Source organism: Symphalangus syndactylus, chromosome 2 (genome assembly GCF_028878055.3).
Source record: "Symphalangus syndactylus isolate Jambi chromosome 2, NHGRI_mSymSyn1-v2.1_pri, whole genome shotgun sequence".
NCBI lineage: Eukaryota > Metazoa > Chordata > Mammalia > Primates > Hylobatidae > Symphalangus > Symphalangus syndactylus.
This window is the reverse complement of record NC_072424.2, coordinates 115969528-115995834: the sequence shown is the minus strand read 5'-3', so window position 1 is coordinate 115995834 and position 26307 is coordinate 115969528. Positions and strand designations below refer to the sequence as shown.

General features: G+C 41.3%; 1 protein-coding gene across 2 annotated transcripts in view; it reads right to left on the bottom strand.

Moving 5' to 3' along the window:
- ARFGEF3 (ARFGEF family member 3) overlaps nucleotides 1–26307 on the bottom strand; it is a 190869-nt gene that overhangs the window by 158927 nt on the left and 5635 nt on the right. Inside the window, exon 2 of one of the 2 annotated variants that reach the window (XM_055265344.2) lies at nucleotides 23192–23243. In XM_055265344.2, coding sequence (XP_055121319.2) covers nucleotides 23192–23243 — 52 coding nt within the window. Of the gene's footprint in view, nucleotides 1–10278; nucleotides 11633–23191; nucleotides 23244–26307 lie in introns of those variants that run through there. The other variant, XM_063622611.1, reaches the window with a different exon arrangement.

Below are 26307 nucleotides of genomic sequence, written 5' to 3'. Positions count from 1 at the left end.
ATACACAACCAACTATAGAAGTATAATGAGAGTGGGAGAGATTTTGTCTAGAAAAATGCAGGTGTCTTCATAAAAAGGTGATACTCATTAGGCCTTGAACTGCAGGAGACAATGGAACTTGGTCAGCTCAGTGAAGAAGAAAAGGACATTCCCACCTGAGATTGTAAATGCAAAGGTACAGAGTGGGTTCGTGGAGCAGCCAAAGTCCCATTGTGACCTGATAGGGAAGTCACGGTGGGAAGACTGGTGTGAAATGATTTCACAAAGGAGCTTTGAGCCAGCTTTGAAGGGTCTTGCATACCATTCAGAGAAACTAACCTTTAGCCAGTTGAAAATGAGGAGCTAATGAAAGATTTTTAATCAAAGGAATAATGTAATCTTAGACATTGTCTACCAAATGGAACTCTGGCTACAATGTAGAAATGGATAGAAAACAGACTATCATAAAAAAAAAAAAGTTTGGAGTCAAACTACTCTTGGTCAAATTCAGGCCCTGACAATGGCAACCTGTGTGCTAAGCATTTCACCTCTTCAACCCTTACTTTCTTCATCTAAAAATATGGAACTAATATTACCTAGCTCAAGCAGTGTTAGAATGACCTGATAAGAAGCTATGTTAGTCAAAGTCCTGACTGCCCAGGGCCAGCCTAACATTTATAGTGCTCTGGAGGGCCCCAGCTCTGTCTTGTCCTGCAAGGGGTCTCAGAGAGCAACACGGACACCTCAGCCTGCAGACCAATCCCAACCCGCAATCACTGCAGTTAACTGCTTCACGGCCAGCCCTTAGGCCTAGGGATGCACACACTTGTGGCACCATTTGCCTCATGAAAGACAGAGTCAGGGAAGAGACCTCATAGATGAGTTTTTTGTTTGGTTGGTTTTTTTTTGAGACAGAGTTTTTGCTCTGTTGCCCAGGCTGGAGTGCAATGGTGCGATCTTGGCTCACTGCAATCTCCACCTTCCAGGTTCAAGCTATTGTCCTGCCTCAGCCTCCCAAGTAGCTGCAATTACAGGCACCTGCCACCACACTTAGCAAATTTTTGTATTTTTAGTAGACGAGGTTTCGTCATGTTAGCCAGGCTGGTCTTGAACTCTTGACCTCAGGTGATCCACCTGCCTTGGCCTCCTGAAGTGCTAGGATTACAGGCATGAACCACCTTGCCTGGCCCCAACAGCTGATTTCTGTAAAGAGGCTCAACACAGACAGAGCAGGGAATTCTGAAGTCTTCAGTACCCAGAGAGAAAAGGGCAGGCTTTGGGTGGGAACATTTCCATTGCCCTGAGGAGACTGAAAATAAAGCCTCTACAACACAGGGCCAAGGCAGGGTCCCGCCTCACCTAGGACTCAGGGTAGCACCGCCAGTATCTAGCACATTGTACATGCTCAACAAACGCTTGTGATTATGGTGCTCTTTCTGATGATCACAGTTGCCTTATGATAACTTCACTGTTGTCATCATTATTAACCAGAGGCAGGAGAGCCTGGAGGAAGGGCTCCACTCTAATAGAAGGACCCAGTGCTGAAAGTGCATTTAGGTGTCTGCATTCAGGAATGGAAAAAAGGAAAAAGAACCTACAGACAGCATGCAAACGAAGTAGAGAAGACTGCCTGAAAGACCAGTTTTGAGGAAGTAAGTGGGAAGGATAGCAGCTATATTTTTGTATATTTTGAGTTCAAAGTGCCTTTGGGCATCTAAGTGCTAATACATAACAAATTGGACATACTAACCTGGAGCTAAGGAAAAATTTAGAAGTTATCAATCTATAACCAGTAGCTGAAAACTTGGAAGTGGATGAAACTTCCAAGGAAATGTACAGGTGCAGAACAGAAGGATAGAGCTCTGAGAAACCCCCACAGCCAGCGAGTAGAGAGAATTAATGATGCCGGCAAAGAAGTAGTAGCCAGAAGAGGCTGTGATGCTCAGGAAGATGCCAGAAGGAAGGCTGTCCTTCTAAGATATGTCCATTTTGTACCAGTACCCGCCAGTCATTGACTGCCCACTCTGTGCCAGGCATTCTGACTTGGTATACATTATCTCATTTAATTTGATCATTAACACACTATGTGATATGTAATTATTTCCATGTTATTAATGGGCAGACAGGCTCAGAGATGGTAAGTAACTTGTCCCATGTCACCTAACTACTATGAATTATCAGTTCCCACTAGAAACATAACTCTACTGTGAAAGTTAGAAAAAACTGGCTCAAGAGGGAGCGGCATGGAAAGGATGAGAAGTGATGTGAGTTAGGAACTTTCTCAGTGAGTTAGCTCATTTAATCCTCACAGGAATTGGGGCAGTGGCTATTATCCTGTCCATTTCACAGCCCAAGACACGAAGCTCCTGGAGTCATGGATCCATGAATACATTTGGTAAATGGATGAGTCCAGACTCAAATATAAGGATTATAGGACACAAAAGCCTACACCCTTTCCATAGCAACATGTTCTGGCTCCACCACAGGGAACAAAGGCTAAAGGGGAAAAAAGAAAGGACCCCACAACATGGGGGAGGATTTCGTTCCTTAAAATGTTTTTAAAGAACACTTAATGACACTGGAAAAATGTGTTTGATATACTAAGTGAAAATAGCAAGCTTCAAAATATTACATGCCTCAGTCTCCTCTCTATAAAGTAGGGATGTCGTAAAACCTTCTGCATGGTTCAAGTGACATGATGTGTCAATACTTCTGTTTCCTAGGCTTTCCAATTTCCTACACTGAGAACATACTCAGTTCACACCCTGACATTACCTTTTTTCACAAGTGCGTCAATTGTGTCTTCTCTTACTTTCTAAACAGCATCCCTGCAGATTAGCCAAAGTATTGAAAAGGTTTAATATTCCAGTTTTCCTGTGTTCTTCACACAAACCACCCAGCACATGGCACCAGTGCAATAATCCCCACTTCTCCCAGGAAACACAGCACTGAGAACTGTTTCTGTTCAAATCGCACACTCAGCTAGAAAATGGGCAGGAACGTGGGCTCCAGAAGATAGAGAAATCTGTACCCTTCACTCTTTTATTGACTTTTTATCTACAGTGATAAAACTTTCAGCATTACACCATTAAATTTAGCCTCAGATACAGTAAAAGCTAAGCATCAGACTAGTTTAAATACATGGCAAGGCCAACGACACTACTTCAAATCTTCATCTCTGGTTCCGAGATCAACTATACCATTTAAGGCTCAGAATCACATGCTGCTCCTCAAACACGTGCTCGACTCATATCCACTTGACACATCCATCCATCCTTCCAAATGCCACCCTGCTCCACACTTCTGCTTGCCCTCTTAGCATTCCCAGAGCCCCTCCTGGCAAGGTTAGTGCTTCCTCCACCCCCATGACACAAGATATGGTAGCTGGTTACATATGGGTGGTTTTAGTAATATCATTAAATAACTGTGGGGGAACGTGTTTATCCTGCTTGGTTCACAATCAACTAGCAATGAACATCCTTACGAAATCCTCTACCAAGCAAGTGAACTGCCTTTCTAGTATCACGATGGCATACTACTCTTTTTATTTGTATTATTTTTTTTGAGACAGGATCTTGTCCTGTTGCCCAGGCTAGAGTGCAGTGGCTCAATCATGATTCACTGCAGCCTCAACCTCCCAGGCTCAAGTGATCCTCCCACCTCAGTCTCCCAGGTACCTGAGACTACAGGGATGTGCCACCATGGCTGGCTAATTTTTTAAAAAGTTGTTTGTAGAGACGGAATTTTTGCAATGCTGCCCAGCTGTCTCGAACCCCTGGGCTCAAGCGATCCTCCCTCCTCGGCCTCCTAAAGTGCTGAGATTACAGGCATGAGTCACCATTCCTGACCACATACATTTTAAAAACAGACCAGAGCTTCAAAGAGGAGAAGATATCTAGTATTTCATGTTAATTTTTGACCAATTGTTAAAATAATTCCTATAATAAAGGAGACAGTAAAATGACCTTCCTTCCTGCCATGGCACATCAATTTGATGGAATTTTAATGGCCTTAAAATGTTTTTAAAGAACACTTAACGACACTGGAAAAATGTGTTTGATATACTAAGTGAAAATAGCAAGCTTCAAAATATTACATACTATATATCCTAATTTCATTATATACTCTCAGAAGAAAATAAACCAAATATTAAGATTCATCTTTAGGTCATATGACCTTTGCACCCAGCAGTCACAGGTTAGAGTTTAAATTTTAACAGTTGTTATTGGGTAATCCTGGGCGAGTTATCCTCACAAAGCCTCAGTCTCCTCTCTATAAAGTAGGGATGTCGTAAAACCTTCTGCATGGTTCAAGTGACATGATGTGTCAATACTTCTGTTTCCTAGGCTTTCCAATTTCCTACACTGAGAACATACTCAGTTCACACCCTGACATTACCTTTTTTCACAAGTGCGTCAATTGTGTCTTCTCTTACTTTCTAAATCATTTAAAACAGGTGTTTCCCTAGGTCAGCCTGAAACCTTTTTACCTTCTGAAGTTACAGCTCCTGTCCTCTGCTAAAAGCTTTGCAGTACCTTCTCCATAGGCATCGAACATCACTTTCATGCATCTATGTATGAGATAACTCCCCTTAAGTAATTCATTTTGGCAACAAGCATCAGGCAGAGAACAATGAGGTAAAATTTTATTTTTCCATAAACAGCAACTTCTCCCAGCAGTAATATGTTTGTGATATTTCAACTACTGAACATCCCCATCGATCCTGTACTGCAAGCACTCTTTAAAAACAGGCCTTGGGCAGGAGCCAAAAAGGTTGGGCTGGTTCCTTACTAGCCGTCTGCTTTAAACATATCACAGACCCTATACCTCCCTCTTCCAGCCTGCAGGTCAGCTGACTAAGATCTGCATTAACCTGCCCAACAAGTAGCCTCAGGTCTGGCAATATGTGATGTGAAGACAAGACTGTTTCTCAGGATAAATGTCGTGTTAAAGGTTGGGTTTGTGTGTGGGCACAACAGGTGCCCTTCAGCCTGTCTGTAACTGCCTTATAGCCTAGTCACCCCGAAGGCAGCTGTGTGTATGGCAATACATCGGGCAATGGGCTGCTTTACTGCACTCAGGGTAATAGCAAGTCTACTATATAAATGCATGACCTTTCCAAACGAGACATGTGCTGGAAGAAAAACAAATATGCCCAGTATTTTTTTTTTTAACGCACTGAAGACAGAAAACAGTAGCAGATTGTTCTCTTAGTGCAATGATTCAAGAGCAAAAGACAGTCAAATTAAGACAGTAAAAGCTGCCTGACAACTATCCCAGCCGAGGGCATGACAAAGTGACTGTGGAGGACAGGACAGATCCTCCTTACTGGGGGGAAACCTAAGTCTGCCTGACATTATTATTCTCGCCATTCATATCTACCAGAGACCACAAAGAGTATATGCAGCACCGTCATTTGCAGCAGGAGTGGTTGTAAATGTCCTGAATCCAAATAGTGACTGAGTAAGCTTGCAAAAGTACACGTCTGGGTGCCCACAAAAATCCGTGAAAACCAGCTAGGATCCTGGAGGCTGATAAAGATGTTCACATGGAGGAAAAGGGAATTTGTCAATGAACAAATACTCAAGTATTATCAACACTATAACTATTCTACTCTTATTTTATAGCAAAATCCTATTATGCAGTCGCCTTTAGCTCAGGACAGGTGTTTTTCCTTTCGCTAGATTAAACCCCCCCCCACACTCATTTCCCATCCTAGTATAATTGGGAGAGGTTCCTAAGTTGAGGGAAACTAGGAGTAGTTGACTCCCCCACCTACACATACTGCTGGCTCCCCCCGATGCCTTTTTAGTAGGGTGACTTGACACACTGTTCACATCAGGTGGATGCTGAGGTGGGCTACAGTGTTTCTCCCAATATGTGGGAAAGCACCAGGCACACTCTGTCCCAGCCTGGGAAGGCAGAAATATGCCACAGAGGACTGAACCAGGAACTGCACTGAAAGACAGGGTCAAACCAACCTGGGAGAGAAACATTTGGACTCAAGTTTATGGGGCATCACCACTCTTCATAGCCATACCAGGTGGCATTCTCCCCTTTCCAGGCACACACAGGGACCCAATATTCTTATGCAGGCTGGGCACCACCCAATTGTCCCTTGAGAGCCGGAGCCTTCCTTGCTGGGATGTCAAGGCAGCTGTGCCTACCCACCTGAAAGCCCAGGGTGTCTGAGCAAGGAGCCTCACTGCTCCAGGCTAAGGAGAAAGACCATAAAGGGAGGTCACAGTATCATGAAGGACAATGAGGTCTGTGAAAAGGACTCTGGTCCAACTCCCTCCCATTGTTTAGCTCTGAATAAACACAAGGGATAATCCTGGGCATGCTACTTGGCTCTCTCCAAAGCTTTGTTTCTATCCACAAAGCTCTAGGAAGTTTCTGACTTTCCCAGCCTCCTTCAAAAGGATGAGAGAGCCGGGAGCTGTGGCTAATGCCTGTAATCCCAGCACTTTGGGAGGCCGAGGCGGGCGGATCACCTGAGGTCAGGGATTCAAGACCAACCTGATCAACATGGAGAAACCCTATCTCTGCAAAAAATACAAAATTAGCTGGGTGTGGTGGTGCATGCCTGTAATCCCAGCTACTCAGGAGGTTGAGGCAGGAGAATCTCTTGAACCCAGGAGGTGGAGGTTGCAGTGAGCCAAGATCACGCCATTGCACTCCAGCCTGGGCAACAAGAGTAAAACTCCATCTCAAAAAAAAAAAAAAGGATGAGAGGAATAACTCACAGAGGAGATATGTAAAAGCTTTGAAAGGGACAGTGCAGTGAGAAGAGCAGCAGAGTCTAAGGAAACAGGCCCTTTTTCTTTTATCCTGGCTCAGACACTTGTGTTCTCTACAAGTCTCAGTTGTTGTGCTTGCGGGACGGGGATATCTCCAGTACCTCTTCAAATTTTAATAGCCTCCACTTTCAGATGTGTGGCTGACAGTGTGAGCAGCCTTCTCCTCAGTGACAAGAGTCCAACTTTATTTTGCCCAACAGCATGGTCAGCTCCAAGTGGTAGATCAGGATTGGTGTGAGCCTTTCCCAACAATCCCGTTTTCCACTTTTCCTGCCTCCCTTGTAACCCTGGAAAACTTTTGCTTTACCGACAAAAAGGACCAGACCTGCTTAGTTGGCTCTGCCCTTCTGCCTTTTGTCCTTTGGACTTCTTTCTGGATGGGGATGTGATATCTGAAGCTGCAACAGCCATTTTGTGCATGAAGAGTCAGACATAATGGAAGGCCAAGAGAATCCTGGAGATATCAGTGCTGAAAGCCGACCTCCAGACAGCCTGTTACATGAGGAAAATAGCCCCATCTCATTTAAACCACTGCTAGTTAGGCTTTCTCTTATTGACCACTGAATGTATTTGTAAGTCACATACTCCACTAAGGCTTATTTCCAGAGAAGAGCCAACATTCAGGTAATGACATATGTGTCTTCTGTCCCAGTACATTTCCCAAGGGTGAAAGCTGCAATCAATAGGAACAACCATTCCCATTCTAACACATCTAAATGACAGATATTCAACAAATATGCATGGAAGAAACAGAATAATTAAAAACAATTTTCGAGTCAGACCTATATTTGAACCTCTATCATCTATTAGCTGTGGGACCTCAAGCAAGCAATTTTATCACTCAAGCCTCAGTGCCCTTATCATTAGAATGCAGATTACGTTAGTACCTATTGTACTTGTTGTAAACAATAAGACAATGCATGTCAAGCCATTAGTATAATTCCTGGCATAGAACAATACTCCATAATTGGTAACTCTCATTACTGGGGGGGTCACTCATGTAGCACCAGTGGCCATGGGCATAAGGATGATGGAGTTCAAGGTCTGGACGGGAGATCTTACAAGTAAATCAGTAATTTATGGAGAAAGGTCGAGGCTCTAATACGCATCTGCATGCTCGAGGGGTGGAAAGAAACCCAACGCCCCATCTCTAAGGTCCCAATACCTTGTAAACGCCACAGATGTCTCAGCTCTCCTCCATATTTTATCAAAGTTACCAACCATTTAATTTAAAACTTCAACTCTTTATCTTACAAAATAACAGGACAACAAAATGGTCAAAAGACAGCCAGACATGAAGAAAAGAATCCTACCAGCAGATCTTCAGATTGGTTATGGCAGCTGCACATGCCTGGGCTATCCTCCCTTCTCTGGATCCCTACGGGTCATGATCATTCCTTTAGGGATTGTGCATCAGTTAGAGTGCGTTCAGCTGCAAGTAACAAAGTCCAATTCCCTCAGTGTCCTAAACAAGGAGGCAGATTAGCTCCAGGTTCAGGTGATTTAGTGCCCCCTTAACACAGGCAGGAGGCCCTTTCTATCTTTCTTCAGATCCGCCATGTGTCAGCTTCATTCTCTGGCTGGCTCCTCTCACAGCTGCAAACAGCTATAGCTGCTCCAAGCATTATTTGAATGTGAAACGTTTCAGAGGAAGAAAAAACTCATTTTCACAAGACTGAGAGGCTACCCCTTTCATATTCTGATGCAGGGCAAGCCCGTGGCCAGCCTCCTTGGAAGCACAGGGCTGATAATGAGGGCAGATCCTATACCTAGTCAGGTTCATTGAGGGTAAGGAGCAGTTGGATGTTGGGTAGGCAAGCAATGGTTTCTCCACTGGAAAATAATGCAAGGCCCAGAGAATTTACAAATGCAAATAATTACCCCCTAAACTAAGAATACCCTTGTGTATTTTCTGGTTAAAAACAAAACCAAAGCATCATCTTCACGTAGGTATGTGTTGCAGTACTACTGGAAATGTGATGTCCTCCGTCCCACCCATAGCTCCATCAACAGCCACCCTCATCCATGGACTGCCACGAGAGAGGCCAGCTCAAAGAAATTCGAGTCTACAAGTAAAAACGGAAACAGAACACGCTGATAGAGCAACATTAGATTCCAATTCTCTTATTTCAGACACCGGAATTTATTTTATAGAACACTTAAGACTGCCATAGTCAAGTTTTCCAAGTCTTGCCTGCTCAGGCAGATTTGTTTATAATTCCCAAGGACCAGTTGGGCCCCTTTATATTCACAGGACGAGGAAATAATGCTACTTAAATCCAGAGTCTCATCTGCCCTTTCTTCCCGGTACTCTTGTTTTCCTATCTAAGATCACACTTTGAAACCCAGCACAGGACGGGGGAAACCTTAATCACACCGCAAACTGCCAGAAAACTGCAAGCCTGTTTACTAGAGTGACATTTCATTCACTTATTGTGAATGTTCATTCATCTGTTGTACATTCTGCAAACTGCCGTCTTACGAAGATTACGTCTTATGTAATCTTCATAAGAACCGAGTAAGGACTACATTGTTTGGGGGAATATTAATTCCATAGCTATGAGGATGGTAGAAGTATAATAATAGTTATTTTTCATTAAAAATATATCATTTATATTAACATGGAATGGGTTTGCTATTATTTTTAATGAATAATTTTAAAAATTTTGTTTTAGTTTCTAATATGGTAAATAGATACAATCCAAATTTTAAATAGAAGCCATGCCGGATAATTTTTAAAAATGTACAGGGTCTTGAGACCAAAGAGTTTGAGAAGTGCTGCCTCAGTCCACATCAGAAACGCACAGAGGGTTCTGAGAGCTACCCCTGTGGGTGGAAGCTGCCCTCCTGCCCCAATATGGGGGAGATACAAAGGGGCAAGGCCCTCCTCTGGACAGATCCAGCATGGACACATGCTGAGCACTCACAGGGAAGGTCGAGGCCACCTCTGTGGCCTGCAATGCGATCTCTTCAGACCTGTCACAATGGGCAAACAGAGGAACCTCCCTACCTTTCCGTTTCCATCTCCATTTATGGAAACTGACAGACAAAATGACCAGCTCGAGGTCCCAACAGACATATGTGAGAGAACCAGGACTTGCATGTGTAGTATGATGACCTATTTGCTTTCCCTTCAGCAAGTGATGAGCTCTTTGAGAGAAGAGAGCTTGCGTCCTGTTCCTCACTGAATTTCCGGCATGCACCATGCTGTGTATTTGGCTCTGACTCCAAACCCAGGCCACCTGCTCCCCCTTGCCAACTGCCTGATCCACATGAGCCCAGTCCCCACCCTGTCTTCCCACTCTGCATCACTCTCTCCAGACCCCTCCGATAGAGACGTCACCATGTAGAACTGGAAGCAGTGAGGCAATCATCTCGAGCAAATATTCGTAAAAACATCCTCTGTACTGAATGCCTGGGCATGCACACCTTTAACAATTGTTTTCTTTCTTAATCAAACCCTCCTGTTGACTTTAAATTACATCTTTATTTTTACTACCTCTGAAATGCACGAATGCTCCTCTCCCCATTTTCAGCAAAGGTTGTGTTGCTGGCCTTGTCTTCCACATCCAGCTTTATTTCAGAGTTGCGGGTAAATCCAGCAGCCCTCCCACCTGCTCAGTCCTGGGTGTCCTCTGTGTTCAGCCCTCTCCCTCTGCCCTTCCCAGTCACGGGATCCCTCCTTCTCCCAACCCCCAAGCACAGCTGGACCCAGTTTCCTGGCTTCTGTCCTACCAACAGCCTCTGAAATAAGCACACAAAACCCCTTTTGTTTTTGAAGGTTTTTCTCCCAGCTGGTAAATACAGAAAAACAAAATAGGATTTATAAAATAAAGCACACCATGGGGCAGTTATAGTTTCAGGAAAAAAAGCCATTATTTTATATAGAACAATTCTCTCTGGACTTCATTAAACTGAAAATTAGCGTAGGTCTGCTCTCACTTAAAATATTCTAGAAGGATTCCTTTAGGCCTAAAAATGAGCCCTATCCTAAATCTTCTCTCAGTAATTCTTCAGTTTTGCTCACCTTAACCCTCATTAAAAAACCAGGTAGTAAAAATAAAGATGTAATTTAATTGTTACCTGGCCTCTTCCCTTGGTCAAGTTACCAGAAGGTGGAGAGGTAAGAGTTAGTTATTTAATTGCAAAATTACTCAGGTTTCCCCAGTGGGTATTCACATCAATTCCAGACTAGAGTCTCTTTTATCTTAAAGCTTCCTTCTTCCTTACAGAGAGGTAAAGTCAATTTAAGTCATTTCCTGGCAAAGCTGGGTATACATGCTAATCTTCATAGCTCTAATAATTCATGACACTCCCCTCAGTCTGAATATAGGACAACCCTCTTTTAAAAGCACTGGCTCCTTGGAAATTGCATTTGAAGCTGTTTTGATACAAGGTGGTCTAATCCATAATCCTTTATTGGTAAGTTGCACTTGTGAGTGGGCAATGGCGAAATATAGCAGGTTTTCCAGGAGGTTTTTTCAACAATGGTGCTTCATCAAGTGATTTACTGCATGAAATGTAATTGTATATATCTCAGCTCTTCCCATATATTGCAAATAATAATAAAAAATCTTCTGTATTAAGTCAAATAATTGGAGAGCTAATACCCCATAGTGAGTTAGGAAGGTGATTTTTGGAGTCCAGCAGCCCTGGCTCTGCCCTGGACTGACTCAAGGAGCTCAGACAGCTACATAGCCCCTCCAACCTCAGTATGTCCACTGTCTCACACAGGAGTGCTGTCAAGATTAAGTGGGACCATCATACATATAGTACCCAGGAAAGTCTCTGGCACTTGGTAAAGGTTTGAAAATGTTAACTTATATTCTCATGTGTCCCAAATTTAGATGGGAAATGTGAATTATAAGGCTATTAAACAGCATCATATTAATGGAGTAGTGGACTATAAAATAGGTAAAGGGAGCTCTCCCGTATCAAATGTATCAGACAACTTGAAAAAGATACATCAGGGAATTATGCAATTACATAATCCTATTGATTTATATACAATTCAACTATACATAAATATGCAGTAAAATTAAAAATACACAAAAATATAAAATACTTAATAAGAAACAAAGGTTTCCAAGAAAACAAAATGTGATTCTAGTCTGCACCCACCCTTCTCCCAGAAGAAAAGTCCTACAGGGTGAAAAAGAAAGATGTAAATACCTCTATGGAGCTACTGACATCACTAAATTGATGAGCTCGGGTCCCTATCCATCTCTTGGGATCCATTTTTATAATCCATCAATATAAACAATTTCTCAGAGGCATAGTTTGAAACGAAAACAGGAAATTTGGGACTAAATTGCCTTAAAGGCACAGTTTAATGATGAAAACAATTCATAGAATAATGCACACAGCAAAAATCCTACCTTCATTCCATTCAAAATGGATGAAGAGGCTGGATGCAGTGGCTCACACATAATCCCAGCACTGTAGGAGGCCGAGATGCGAGGATTACTTGAGGCCAGGAGTTTGAAATCAGCCTGGCTAACATGGCAAAATGCTGTCTCTACTAAAAACACAAAAATTAGCTGGGCATTGGTGGATGCCTGTAATTCCAGCTACTCTGCAGGCTGAGGCAGGAGAATTGCTTGAACCCGGGAGAGAGAGGTTGCAGTAAGCCCAAATCGCACCACTGTACTCCAGCCTGGGTGACAGAGTGAGTGAGACTCCATCTCAAAAACAAAACAAAACAAAACAAAACAAAACAAAACAAAACAAAAAAAAGGGATGAAGAGGCCTAAGAAACAAAAATTCATAATTGGATTGTTATATTTTTGTCAGTGGATTTATTTTATGTTTAAAGCCAAGAGTTATAAAGTCATCAACTATTGGTCATAAAGAAAGGATGAGTGGCCATGGCTTGTCTCTGAACATTAATAATTCGTGCACATCCTAAAATATCACTCAAGCCAACATCCCCTACATACTAACTTGGGTGACTTATGCACTCATTTTTTAAGTGGTGACTTCTTTAAGTGATGACTGCATCACTTAAAAAGTGCTTTTAGGTCAGAGCTATTAACAAGGAGAGGCCCTGTAATGGAGAGCTAATTGTAGGTTTTCCTCATCAACGGGAATAGAACATGGAAACCATTAGGACTGGCTTACAATGGGCAGATAGCCCACAGACACAGCTGTTTGTAAGTTAGGAGGCAGAATGGTATTATCACTTATACTATGTTAAAAGGAGACAAGAATATTCTTTGTCTTCTATGGCAGCAGAAAGGAAAAAGAGAAACTAGATCTTCAGAGCACCTTGATTTCTAACACAGATTTCAGCAACCTCCACTGCTAAACACTAGTCCATGTGCCACTCTCTCCTTGCAAATAGATTTTTCTGGTCACCTGTTTATGGCAAGCCTGATCTCGGGAAGCTAGAAAAGTTCAGGTCTCCTCTAGAACAAGCCCTTGCTCACTTACCAGGTTCCCACTGAGCCCAGAAAGGCTGACAATGTCTTCCCCACATTGCCTTTCACAGCTTGCTCAGATAAAGAATTCGCTAAATCTGAAAATGAGCCAGGCTTGGACTAACCAGGGCATCTTAAAGCTCCTCCCCCCCACCCCCCAGCCTTTTTTTTTTTATGGTAACCAGCAAAACTCAACAGAGTTTGACTCAACAGAGCCAAAACTCAGTTACATTTGTGTGACTCTGCAAAGAGAAGTCAGCTATAGTAGGGAGAAAAGGAAGAAGGCAAGAAAAGGAGACTCAAGATGAGTTTACATCCAAGAGAAGCAGAGATATCTGTAATCTACCTAGAATAATGTGAAGGAACTGTCCAGCATGTATGCTCAGATCCTCCATTCATTAGCACAAGCTGAAAACGTGAACTGCAAATTCTACACCAGCATCCTTTGCTTCCTCCATGACAGTGGGAGGTAGCAAGCGGAGTCCAACACTTCTTCATGACATAAGAAAGGCAGGAACAATACTGATGAGAATCAAACTGTGTGCCAAAAACAGCTATTGGGGTATTTGCTGTCCTCATCATTTTAAATCATACAAAGTTCTTCCCAGTTGATGCAGATATGTTTCTTTCTTCAAATTAAAGCCAAAAAACTGATAGGCATTGGTGGTTCACACCTGTAACTCCAACACTTTGGGAGGCTAAGGTGGGAGGATCGCTTGAAGCCAGGAGTTTGAGATCAGCATGGGCAACATAGCAAAACTCCATCTCTACAAAAAGTTTTTTAAAAATTAACTGGGTGTGGTGCCATACACCTGTAGTCCTAGCTACTTGGGAGGCTGAGGCAGGAGGGTTGTTTGAATCCAGGAGTTCGAGTGTGCACTGAGCTATGATTGTGCCCCTGCACTCCAGCCTGAGCAACAGAGTGAGACTCTGTCTCTAAAAAACAAAACAAAACAAAACAACCAAAAAAACTTGCATATCTTGCAGAAGTCGCTCCAGGGTTCATAGCACAGAATTAAAGCACTAAAATAGATCAATACAGCATAAAGGCAATTAAAGTAAAACCATATGAGGAATGGGAAGCTGTTATGGATGGTTCTCTCCAAGTATAAACACTGATGAATGTGCTCACACCCTGCATGAAAAATCAGTAGGTCCCCACGTCAACACGAGGAGGAATATGTCATTATCTAGACTGAATGAAGTGTATGGACAAGGCAGGCAAAATGAAGCAAAGGGCCAGGCAGAGGGTCAGCTAGGGAGGAGAGGTGGTGGGACACATACAAAGACAAATGGGAAAAAAAAAGCTGTTAGAGTCTTTCTGGAAAGTACAACTGGCAAGAGAAAGTAAGTAGGCTGAGGTTGGCTCTGAAAAATCATGGAGCAGGTAAGCAAAATGGCTGGGTTATGGCTAGGGTAATCAATGGGACTGTTCCCAAAGGGGCACTGAGTAATGCCAACAAGAGGTTTGCTACCAATGGCTGCCTTTTGACAAAATAGCTCCAGGATTCCCTTGACAGTTTTATTTCATCTGGACCAGTACTGTTGCAAGTGACCTGGAAGGAAGAAAGAGACAATCCTGGATTGGGGCAGGATAGGAGTGGAGGTTCTTCAGTCCTTTAGAACAGAAATACTTCAAGTCAAATTCATGTTGGAGGTGGAGGTAGGACAGGCAGCATGTCTCTTCCAGGGTGGCCAAGGACTTTTCATGAAAATCTACTGAGAACTGAAACCTTTGTATCTTTAGCATCCTTTGGCATAGAATATTGGTCAGAGTCCTGATTACTACCACCACCATCCCCCACCCCTTATCTAATATACATTAGGTGGGGCAGGGTTTAGTTGAGTAGAGAGCACAGGATTTAAGTCTACACTAGCTGAGGTCAATGAATTGAGTGTTGGGCTTCTGGGTATACTCTTTAAGACCAACCTTCTCAGTCAATAAGATATAGAATTCCTACTGCCAAAGCTGAGATTCCATTTTGGCACAGATTCTTTCGAATACTGCATTTTCTAAGAATCTAGGAGATGAAGGCAGTGGCTTTCTGGGACACGTGATGTAAAGCTGGAGAAGCAGTTCCATCCCACAAACATTTACAAGGCACTGAGCTAAGAGATACAAAGATGGGTAATTTGTCTAGATGAGCTCCTTGAGGCTAGGGTCTGAGAATAGAACCTGCAAACAACTGCCAACGTGGTTGATGAGCTTCATGACAGGATTATGTAAGAAGAATGGTGACGGCACAAGGGAGAGAAATATAATTTCTACCTAGGAAATTAAGGAAGGACTTCAGGACATCTCAGCACAGTCTTCAAGGATAAGTAGGATAAGGAAGTGAGAAAGGCTGCATGTTATAAGACACATACTGGGCAATTTTGATGAAGAGAGCAGCTCAGAACATGTCCCCCTAACATTTTAGTACTCAACATGCAAGGGGGGGCTATTGGGCTACTTATTCAAACACCTCTAGATCTGTGGTTTTGGTCTTGGCCTTGGCATGTGGAAGGAAGAGGTGCCATGACAAGTATGCTATATTTCATCATATGAGATGGCCTAGGACATAAGAATGGTGAGGATTAGGGAATGCCTTCAGTAAAACCCTAGCTGACCAACATCATAGTCACATCTTCAAGAGAAAAAGTCCCCCTGCCCAACAAAAACAAATTCAAAATAGGAAGCTACCCTTGCTCCAAATGCATTTAAATCAACACAAAGATAAACGAAGCATACAAAGTAAGGTAATGTGACACCCTCAGAAGAACACAGTAATTCTCCACCAATAAATCCTAACCAAAAAGAAATTCTTGAAATGTCAGATAAAAAATTCAAAATACTCATTTTAAACACGCTCAATGAGATGCAAGAAAAATCTGAAAATTAATATAAGGAAATCAGAAAATCAATTCATGATATGAATGAAAAATTTACCAAGGAGATAGACATCTTAAAAAAATTCTGGAACTGAAAAATTCATTGAAGGAATTACAAAATATAATCAAAAGCTTCAGTAATAGACTAGACCAAGCAGAAGAAGGAATCTCAGAACTTGAAGGCAGGTCTTTTGAAATAATACAGTCAGGCAAAATATAAGGAAAAAAGAATGAACAAAGCCTTTGAGACATTTGGGACTATATAAAGCAACCAAACTTACAAATTATCAGTGTTCCTGAGGGAAAAGAAAGACCAAAGATCTCTTTAAGGAAATAATTGATGAAAATTTCCCAAGTCTGGCAAGAAATTTGGACAGATCCTCCAGATACAGGAGGCCCAGCAATTCCCAGAAAAATACATTGCAAAAAGGACTTCACTGCAGCATATTATAATTAGACTGTCTAAAGTAAAAGTGAGCCAGGTGCAGTAGCTCATGCCTGTAATCCCAGCATTTTGGGAAGCTGAGGCAGGTGAATCACTTGAGTCAAGGAGTTTGAGACCAGCCTGGGCAACATGATGAAACCCAATCTCTACCAAAACAAACAAACAAACAAACGAATAAAAAATACGGAAAATTAGCTGGGTGTGGTGACACATGCCTGTAGTCCTAGCTACAGGGAGGCTGAGGTGGGAGGATTGCTTGAATCGGGGAGGCAGAGGTTGCAGTGAGCTGAGATTGCTCCACTGCACTCCAGCCTGGGTGACAGAGCATGATCTTGTCTCAAAAAAATATAAATAGATAAATAAATAAAGCAAAAGTGAAAGAATTTTAAAATCAGCAAGAGAAAAGCATCTAGTCACCTGTAAAGAAAACCCCATCAGACTAACAATGGATTTGTCAGCAGAAACCTCTTAGATAGAAGATAATTGAATGACATTTTCAAAGTGCTGAAACACAAAGAAAAGAAAATGTCGACCAAGAATTTTATATCCAGAAAGAATAAGCTTCATAAATGAAGGAGAAATAAATTCTTTCCCAGATAAGCAAATGCTGAGAGAATTTATCATCCCTAGACTGGCTTACCAGCAATGCTCAAAGGAGTCTTAAACATGGAAATAAAAGGCTGATATTCACCATTATGAAAACACAAAAGCTCACAGGTCTTATAAAGCAATCAAAGGATTAAGAGAAGAGAAAGGAATGAATGGCAACAAGAGAGAATTCCACCAAACCACAGAGACAGAGAGAAAGAAAAAAACAAAGAATCAAGAAAATGACAACATGACAGGAACAAAACCTCACATACCAATATTAACCTTGAATGTAAATGCATTAAATGCTCCACTTAAAATATATAGATTGTCATAAAGGATTAGAAAAAGATCCAACTAGGCTGGGTGCAGCGGCTCACGCCTGTAATCCCAGCACTTTGGGAGGCTGAGGCGGGTGGATCACAAGGTCAGGAGTTCGAGACCAGCCTGGCCAATATAGTGAAACTCCGTCTCTACTAAAAATACAAAAATTGGCTGGGTGTGGTGGCACTGTGCCTGTAGTCCCAGCTACTCAGGAGGCTGAGGCAGGAGAATCACTTGAACCCAGGAGGTGGAGGTTGCAGTGAGCTGAGATTGCACCACTGCACTTCAGCCTGGGTGACACAGCAAGACTCCGTCTCAAAAAAAAAAAAAAAAAAAAGATCCAACTATACGCTGCTTATAAGAAACTCACTTTACTTGTAGAGACATGTATAGACTGAAAGTACAGAGGTGGGAAAAGATATTCCATGCAAACGGAAATCAAAAGTGAGCAGGAATCACTATACTTATATCAGATAAAACAGACTTTAAATCAAAAACAGTAAAGACAAAAAAGGTCATTATATAATGATAAAGGAATCAATTCAACAAGAGACTATAGCAATTTTAATATATATGTACCCAACACTGGAGCACCCAGATTCATAAAACAAATATTACTAGACCTAAAGAAAGAGATAAACACCAATACAATAATAGTAGGGGACTTCAACATCCCACTCACAGCATTAGACACACTGTCAGGACAGAAAATCAACAAAGAGACATTGGACTTAAGTTGGACTTTAAGCCAAATGGACCTAACAGACATTTACAGAATATTCTACTCAACAACTGCAGAATATTCTAATTGTTCTTGATCGGTAGCCTCCAAGTCTTATGATATTACTTGGTTGAAAAACCAGTGGATAGCCATGATGGAATCAGTGACTATCAGTGGCAACTGTACTTGGTCATATTTTTCACCAAATCTGTCACTATTAGGGAACATCCTGAGTTTGCTTTTGCTTATGAAGCAAAAAGGACATGGGGAGGATGATTTTAATCTAAGACATAACCTGAGCTATCAATGGCTTCTTCAGTGTAGGGATACCTGAGTAGCCCACTAATTCATAGATTTATTCAACCCTGCAAAGATGCATGTAAGGAGACCTTGAAGTTTAAGAAAAGGGAAAAGAGAAGCAAAGATAGCAAGGTGCAGTCTCCTTATGGAGGAAGATAAGGACCCTTAAAACTCACCCCCAAATCAAAAGCAAGACCAAGGGCAGGAAGGTGGAAAGATTTTCACATGACTAGCCACTAATAAAGTCATGAAATATTCCATAGTACATATTCCCTGGACCTGCCTCCCTCCCTGGCATTGAATATCAATAGGCTCTGCATTAATTCCTACCCTTGTTGCTCACCACATCAACAATGAGAGTGAGCATTTGATCAGTGACAGAGCCTTGGGCACAAATAAGCAATGTCTCTTGACCTCCTTAATTCCATCGAATATGTTTTATCATCAATATCTCTCTTAGAATGCTCTATGCATAACTGAATCCAGTCACCAGTCACTTAAATCATTCAAAAGTCCTTAGTGCAATCAATGGCAAAAGGAAAAATAATACAACATAGGTCTCTCAAGGATTCAATTTCAACACAGGCTCTTCAAGGGTTCTTCTGATTTAAGCTACCACTACTAACGTACACAATTGACCAAAACAATATTAGTAATTATGAGAATGGGACTATATTTAACATGAAATTAACAAATCAGTGGCAAAAGAAAAAATAGGAAAAAGCAGAGCAAAGGTATTCAAGATTATGAATGATCCCTGTAGCCCTTTCCAAAACAAACAATTTTAAAAATCTGCAAATAATCACCTCCAGGTGATTATGTAACAGAAATGAAAACTAAATCTGAATTCAAAATCAGAAGAATGCAAGAGATAGTTTATAATCTTGGTTTCTTTCCCATATATTAAATGTAAGCATAATGGAAGAAAAAATAACATATCCAAATTCTCCTCAATGAGCAGACAAATATTTACAGTACCTGGATTTTTTTTTTTAGCAGATGCTCAAATAGAAGGATGCCATGTTAAACATAATGATTTAACAGAGTAAATGCTCTCTTGGTTTAAAGTGCCTGGAAGAGGAATCAAAGGATTAAAGAAGGACTAATTTACAACACAGGTGGAAAAGCCCATTACTGTATGTCTCCTCTTTATATCATTTCCCTAATGATAACATGGAATAGTAAATCAGACTAGTATTGATTCAATCTCTTTTCTGCTCTAATTATGGCTGCTTCTTGTATCTTAGAAGAGGCTTTGAGAGGTTCCCCACTATTGTGAATCACAAACTGAAACCTCCTTAAATGTATAGAAGTCTATAATAAATTTACATTTGCTACCACATCACAATGTTGTCTGTTTTGTATATCTTCATTCTCTTCCTTCAAAATTGTTTTTAAAAAAACACCTTTGAATGCAAGGCTCACATCTGCTGTGTCTCATTCATATGGTTCAATTCTCTGTACAAGAATGCTTGATAGATCTCATTGTGCATCTGAAACATAATAATGTCCATTCTTTTGAATAGTAAGATGATGTATCTTTGTACATTAGGATAATCTTCATCATTAGGGGAAATACTCTGAGTTGAATTTCTAATAATGGTTAAAATATGTAAAGACATGTACATATGCGTATATTCATCCATAGTCTCTCATCTGGCACCCCTCCCACCAGTGTTGTGAACAGCTCCTGCAGGTGCACAAGATAGGTAGCTGGCTGTGGGGTAAAGCAAAAGATCATTGAATAAAATAAAGCCAAATGAGTAAAAGGAGAACCAAAAATATGTCCTTGGACACATTGAAACCATATTCTCTCCAGCTCTTCTAGCCACACACATACACATGAACACCAGACAAAGAAGGTCATTATATAATGATAAAGGGATCAATTAAGCAAGAGACTGTAACGATTCTAAATATATGTATGCGCCCAACAATTTTAAACATTCCCAGCCAGTGGAGCAGAAACCTCTTCTGTTGCTCCTCATACTGAAGACAGATCTTTTATCACAAACCCAGAACCACAGAAAACCTCACTGCTAAGTTAAACAACACTTTGGATGAGGAAACAACCTTTAGAGCAGAGTTTATCAAACTCTTTTACTTATGTGGTCACTAAGAAAATGTTAAGATTCTGTTTTTCACATACTTTAAGTTAGCATTCAAATTTTTTCATCATAATTGTGAAGTCTGTAATTCTGGAATACTTGAATTATTAAAATTTTTAATTAAAACATATCACTCTTGAAATGTATCTCGTGAATATGACAGCAATTTGAAAAACACCTTCATCCATCAAAAAAAGGTGAACAAACTCTTCTTTAACAGTAAAAAAAATGCTGTATTGTTATTTTTCTCCTTGAGCTTATTGTATTTCGATTCCATTTTCCCCAAACATTTTTCTCCAATATATTTTAATGCTAGAAAGGCTTTTATTAATCTCCCTACTATACTTCTCTGTTAAGAAAAAGTATGTATAAAGTAATTTTTAAAATATTTCCTGTAACCATAAGGCTTTAAAATGTTCAATTGTAAGCAATCATTACTAATGCACAAAATTTGTCCAAAGAACATTAGTAATTATTTATCAACATGTCAATATGGTTAGCATGGAAAATATACTTTTATTAAAAATACATTTCTACAGAAATAGTTTGTTTATATTTCTCCCAGTTAGTTCATATGCCTATGAAGAAGTATTTTCCATTGCTATATAATAAGGTAGAATTTAGCACCAATTCCATATAATTCTTTTTTACCTTTATAGTTGTATGCAGTAAGACACCTTGTTTACATAAATAATAAGGGAATGAAGGAGACATCATCAAAAAAATATTTTCGTCTATCATCTTATGGCTCCTTCAATACTGCTGAAAGCCAAGAAGTTAAAACTACATAACTTGAAAAATGATATGTGTCCTGGTCCTTATAATCACTCCCTTTACCAGTATGGACACTAGTATGTTCATAGTTCTTTGTGGGTGGAACAAGATCTCTGTACCCCAGGACAACACACTACTGTAAGACAGAGGCGGGTAACAGGTGTGGTTTTCTCTGTCAAGCAGGAGCAGAGTGACAGTAAAAGGTGAGGTGGAAAAGGAGACGTGGCGATGTCAGTTTTGAAGCAAATCAGTTTTAAGAAAGGGAACTTATAGAAGTTGGGGGCCAGGAAATTGACTTCTTTAAACTATCCACGCCTTCACAGCTCACAGAAAGTCCTCACATCCTCCTATGCGCTGGACACCCCAGCTGCACCACCTCTCTGCTAGACAAACATGTTGTTGCCAGACATTCTGTTCATGTATAAGCTTTGTACACACAAAAATGCACTTAGTTTAACACATGGATTCCCTTACAATATGTAAACCTGTAGCAGTTACTACAGGAAAAATAATGAATTTTTTAAAAAGATAGAAACATAAATTTTGTTCAATCTACTTAAAAAGAGAGAAAATATCTAATCACAATATCCTGAGAACATAAACCATACTCAACAAAGGGTTATAGTCCAATATACTTTATAATCTCAAAGAAAACCCTGGAAACAGCCCGAATGTTATTAAACAATAGGAAAACAGCTAAATGAATTATGCTACAGCCATATAATGGAAGTATATGTAACATTTTAATTTGAAGAACATATACTGGCATTAGAAAATATTCTTCATATGGTATTGAGTAAAAAAAAAAACCAAGCAGGCAACAAAGTCATGAATACAATTTTATATTAATTGATAAAAATATATGTGTATAGAAAAAGACATTTAAGAAACTCTATTAAACTGTTTTCAGTGGTTATCCTTAGGTGATGTAGTTATGGACAACTTTCTTTTTTGCTGTATTGTTCTTTCCAATTTTTCTACAGAGGGCAGGCATTTCTCTCCCAGTGAGGGTTGGAGGAAGTTATAGTGGGAAGGGAAGAAGGTAGGGAAATAGGCTCCCTATCTCTACGCTGCTGCATGTGGCTGTGGACTTCACAACCAGACAGATGATGTCCAGCCAGGGTTGCCAATCAGAGCTTAAATCCACACTACCTGCTGTAGGGGTGCATCCCCATCACAGGGAGTGCAATTTTCTTTCTACTTCTTCATGTAAGTTTTGATCATGTCTCTCCTTGACCAATCTGATCCTTTTATCATGGACTTCCATGGCTGGTTCCTTTAGGTCACTGATTTCATTCCCTCTACACACAGGTGGAGCGAATGCAATCAGGTTCACATCATGCTAATCTCATGAAATATTCCAGCTCATGGGTGCAAGAAAGCCTTTAGTCAGCAAGTAAAATGCTATGCTATGGTTTGAATGTGTCCCCGCCAAAAGTAAGTGTTGGAAACGTAATCCCCAATGCAACAGTATTGGGAGGTCAGGCCTAATGAGAGGTGATCTGGCCATGAGGGCTCTGCCCCATGAATGGATGAATGCTGTTATCACAGGAGTGGGGCTTTGTTAGAAAAGGGTGCATTCAGTCCCCTTCTCTCTTCTCTGTTCCACCCTGTTTTTATCCTTCTACCTTTGGGATGATGCAGCAAGAAGGCCCTCGCTAGATGTGGCCCCTTGATCTTGGACTTCTCAGCCTCCAGAACCATGAACTAATAAATTTCTGTTCATTATAAATCACCCAGTCTATAGTATTCTGTTATAGCAGCACAAAACAAACTAAGACACGCTGTAAACCAATGTGGTTATCTGGGCCTTCAGCGGGTAATATTGACTTCTGTGATATTATACAATGTCCATCTCCTACCTCAGTACATGTGGAGGGATCTTGACAATGGTATCCAGACCACCTAGAGTTTCTGCAAAAGAAAAATTACAAAGTTAAAAATAAATATTTAAACACTGAGAATATACATTGTACATGAATTTCTCTGTTAGTTTCTCTTTTCCCCAGGAATTCCTCTAACTATAAACTAGTCAATTCTCAATTATCTGCATGCAAGTCTTTCATATTTTAAAATCCTTTTCCCTTGAGAGCCCCAGAGATTTCCCTGGACCTTGCAAACTAGGAGGGGAAAGTTAAAAATTAGGGCACATTTCCCTATACAGATAAACAACGAATAGTTAAATTCCTAATCTGAACCACTGAATCTAATTACAACTGACTAAGATACCATATTCTTGTAATAAAAATAGAGAAAGAAAAGCTGTTTCCTTGAAAATACTGTTTCAATATCCTTACACAATAATTCATACTTGTGAAAGACTTTCAAGTTCACAAAGGACTTACACAACATCTCATTATTCTCATACACATTTGTGACATGGTAGATTAAACTTTTAAAAAAAAATCACAGTATAGTTAGGATATCGATTGGAAGGCTCACATCCAAATCTCGTTAATCCAACCTGGATGTTCAATACTTTGCCATTGTTTGTGGATTTTTAACATTATTGCTGCCTCCAATTTTAGAGATAATGAAAAGCTCACCAGTCTCTTCCCCCAAAAACTGTACTATTTCAATCCTTCCAATTTGTCTCCAGTCTTGCAGCTCAAATTGTGTTAACCCCTTTCTTCACTCCTTAGAGTCAACAAGCCCTGTCTATCTGAATTATTTTCACTGGGGAAGGAGAAACGTCTCTTCCTACCTTGTTCAGAGATCAGAGAGAATAACAAATATGAAATATATATATATCAGAGACTCAAGGCTAAGAACAGGCCTGGTAGGATCTGGGGTTGATGTGTCCAGTGGGGCAAAAGAGTGGATTTCAGAAAGACAATTAATCAGCAGAACAGAAAGATGAGTTCAGCAGGGTTCTTGGTACTGTGAAGACAAGGCCAATGGAGGAAGATGAAGGACTGAAGTCAATGCTTAAGATGAGACAGGATGACAAGAAAGGGAAGCCCTGCGATGCAGGTACAGGAAGCAGCTCAAAGGCCACACAGGCCAGCACAGCTCACCAGTTAGCACAGCAGGGACTGGCACCCAGGACGAGCCGGTGCTGCTCCCCAAGGAAAGGCAGTGACAGTGAACAACCAGATCAGCATGGTTTTCCCACAGGACAGAGGGATATATAGTCAATCAAGGCTGGGTAACAGTGCCCAGCTCTATAAGGCTAAGAGCAAGCTAGAAGAAAAGGAAAAGAGAAAGGGCCATCACACAGCAGCCACCATGAAACTACGCCTCTAAGTGCAGTGAGACTCCCAGGCACATGGGATAAGTGTGGAACCCAAGGTGAAGAGCATCCAAAGGTCAAGGGAAAAATGGCCTGCAGCTTTGCTGTAAGCACCCAGGACAGAATGGTAGCTGGGGAGAGGGCATCATGGAAGCATCAAGAAGGAAAGCAAAGAGAACCAGGTTCCAGTCCCAGCTCCGCTCCAGCTTGTGACACTGTGGGATGGGGGCAGGTCACTTATCCTCTGTAAATTTCAGTTCCCTCATCTTTAGAAAGAAGACAATGACACCTTCCTCCCGGGATGCTTATGAGGAGCTGATAGGATCATGATCACAAAGGGCCTGACACAGTCCTTAGATGCCAGTGCCAATTCCTGTCTCCCTTCTTTGATTCTCTTACTAAATACTGGACCAGGTCCTGGGCTAGGGACCCAGTGGTGAGAACAGACACGATCCATGAATTCATGGAGTGCACATTCTCATTTTGAAGCATGATAAACGCCAAGAAGGAAAATACAGGGAATTAGGCAAAAGTGGAACAGGAGGTCCTACTGTGGACTGTAAGGTCAGGGCTTCCTGCTGGGGGTAATGAGACCACAAATGATTTATTTAAAGTAGATAAGGAGGGGTCACTCCAAGTGGAGGGAATAATAAGTTTGAAATGCTTGGAGAATCCCAACATCTTCCCTGACTCTGTCCTGCCACTTGGGTCCAAGCTGCCACCTTCTCTCACCTGGATGACTATACCAGCCTCTGTCCTGGGCTTTTGGCTTTTGGCCTTGCCCCTGAAGCTGCAGTCTCTGCTTAACACAGTAGCCTGAGAGACCCTGTCAAGACCCAAATGAGAGCATTTCCTCCACCCCAAATGACTCCCCATCTCATCCTTAGAGAGCCCAACAAGGACTTGCATGATCTAGTCCTCACTTCCTACTTCTTTCCCCTCACTCCAGCCCCCTGGCTCCTTGCTCTTTCCCAAAGCCATGAGATGTTTTCCCAACTAGGAGCCTCCCTTTTAGTAAGGTTTTCCGTGAATATCCTATTTAAATGGCAACTCTCCCTTTACTCCAAGCACCTCCTATCTTCTTCAGCATTTTATGTTTTCCCTTTCTTAGCTCTTATCACTCTCTTTGCTGTCATGTATATTTTATTTATTTATCTTGATTACTGGCTGTCATCTCTCCAAGAGTCTGTAAACTCTTGGATCTTTTTGCCTGTTTTGCTCACCATGTTATCCCTAACACTTGGAACAGTACCTGGCACATAGTAGGTACTCACTAAATATTTGCTGAATTAATGAAGTAAGAGGGAGCACAGTGTAGCTGAGTAACTGAAAGAAGATCAGTGTGGCTGAAATTCAGAAAGCAAGGACCCCTCTCTCTCATGAGCATCTCAGAGGGTGATGACCCCTCTCTCTCATGAGGGTCTCAGTGTGGGATGCCCCTCTCTCTCATGAGGGTGGTATAGGACAAGGCTGTGGGGCAGGTAGGAGCCAGGCCATGTAAGGCTGGACAGAACACACCAAGGACTTTTGTTTTTATCCTAATGGGATGCTATTCAGTGTTTTAACATGGCATGTCATGAAAAGATTGGGGTTTCCAAGGTGACACTACTTGGGAAAAAGAACTAGAGCAGACAAGGAAGGAGCAGTTAGGACGGTGTTGCAGAAGTTCAGATAAAAAGAGAAGGCAGCTTATTCTGGAGAGCTGGCAACAGAGGTAGAAAGACGTGAACGGGCTTGACATATATT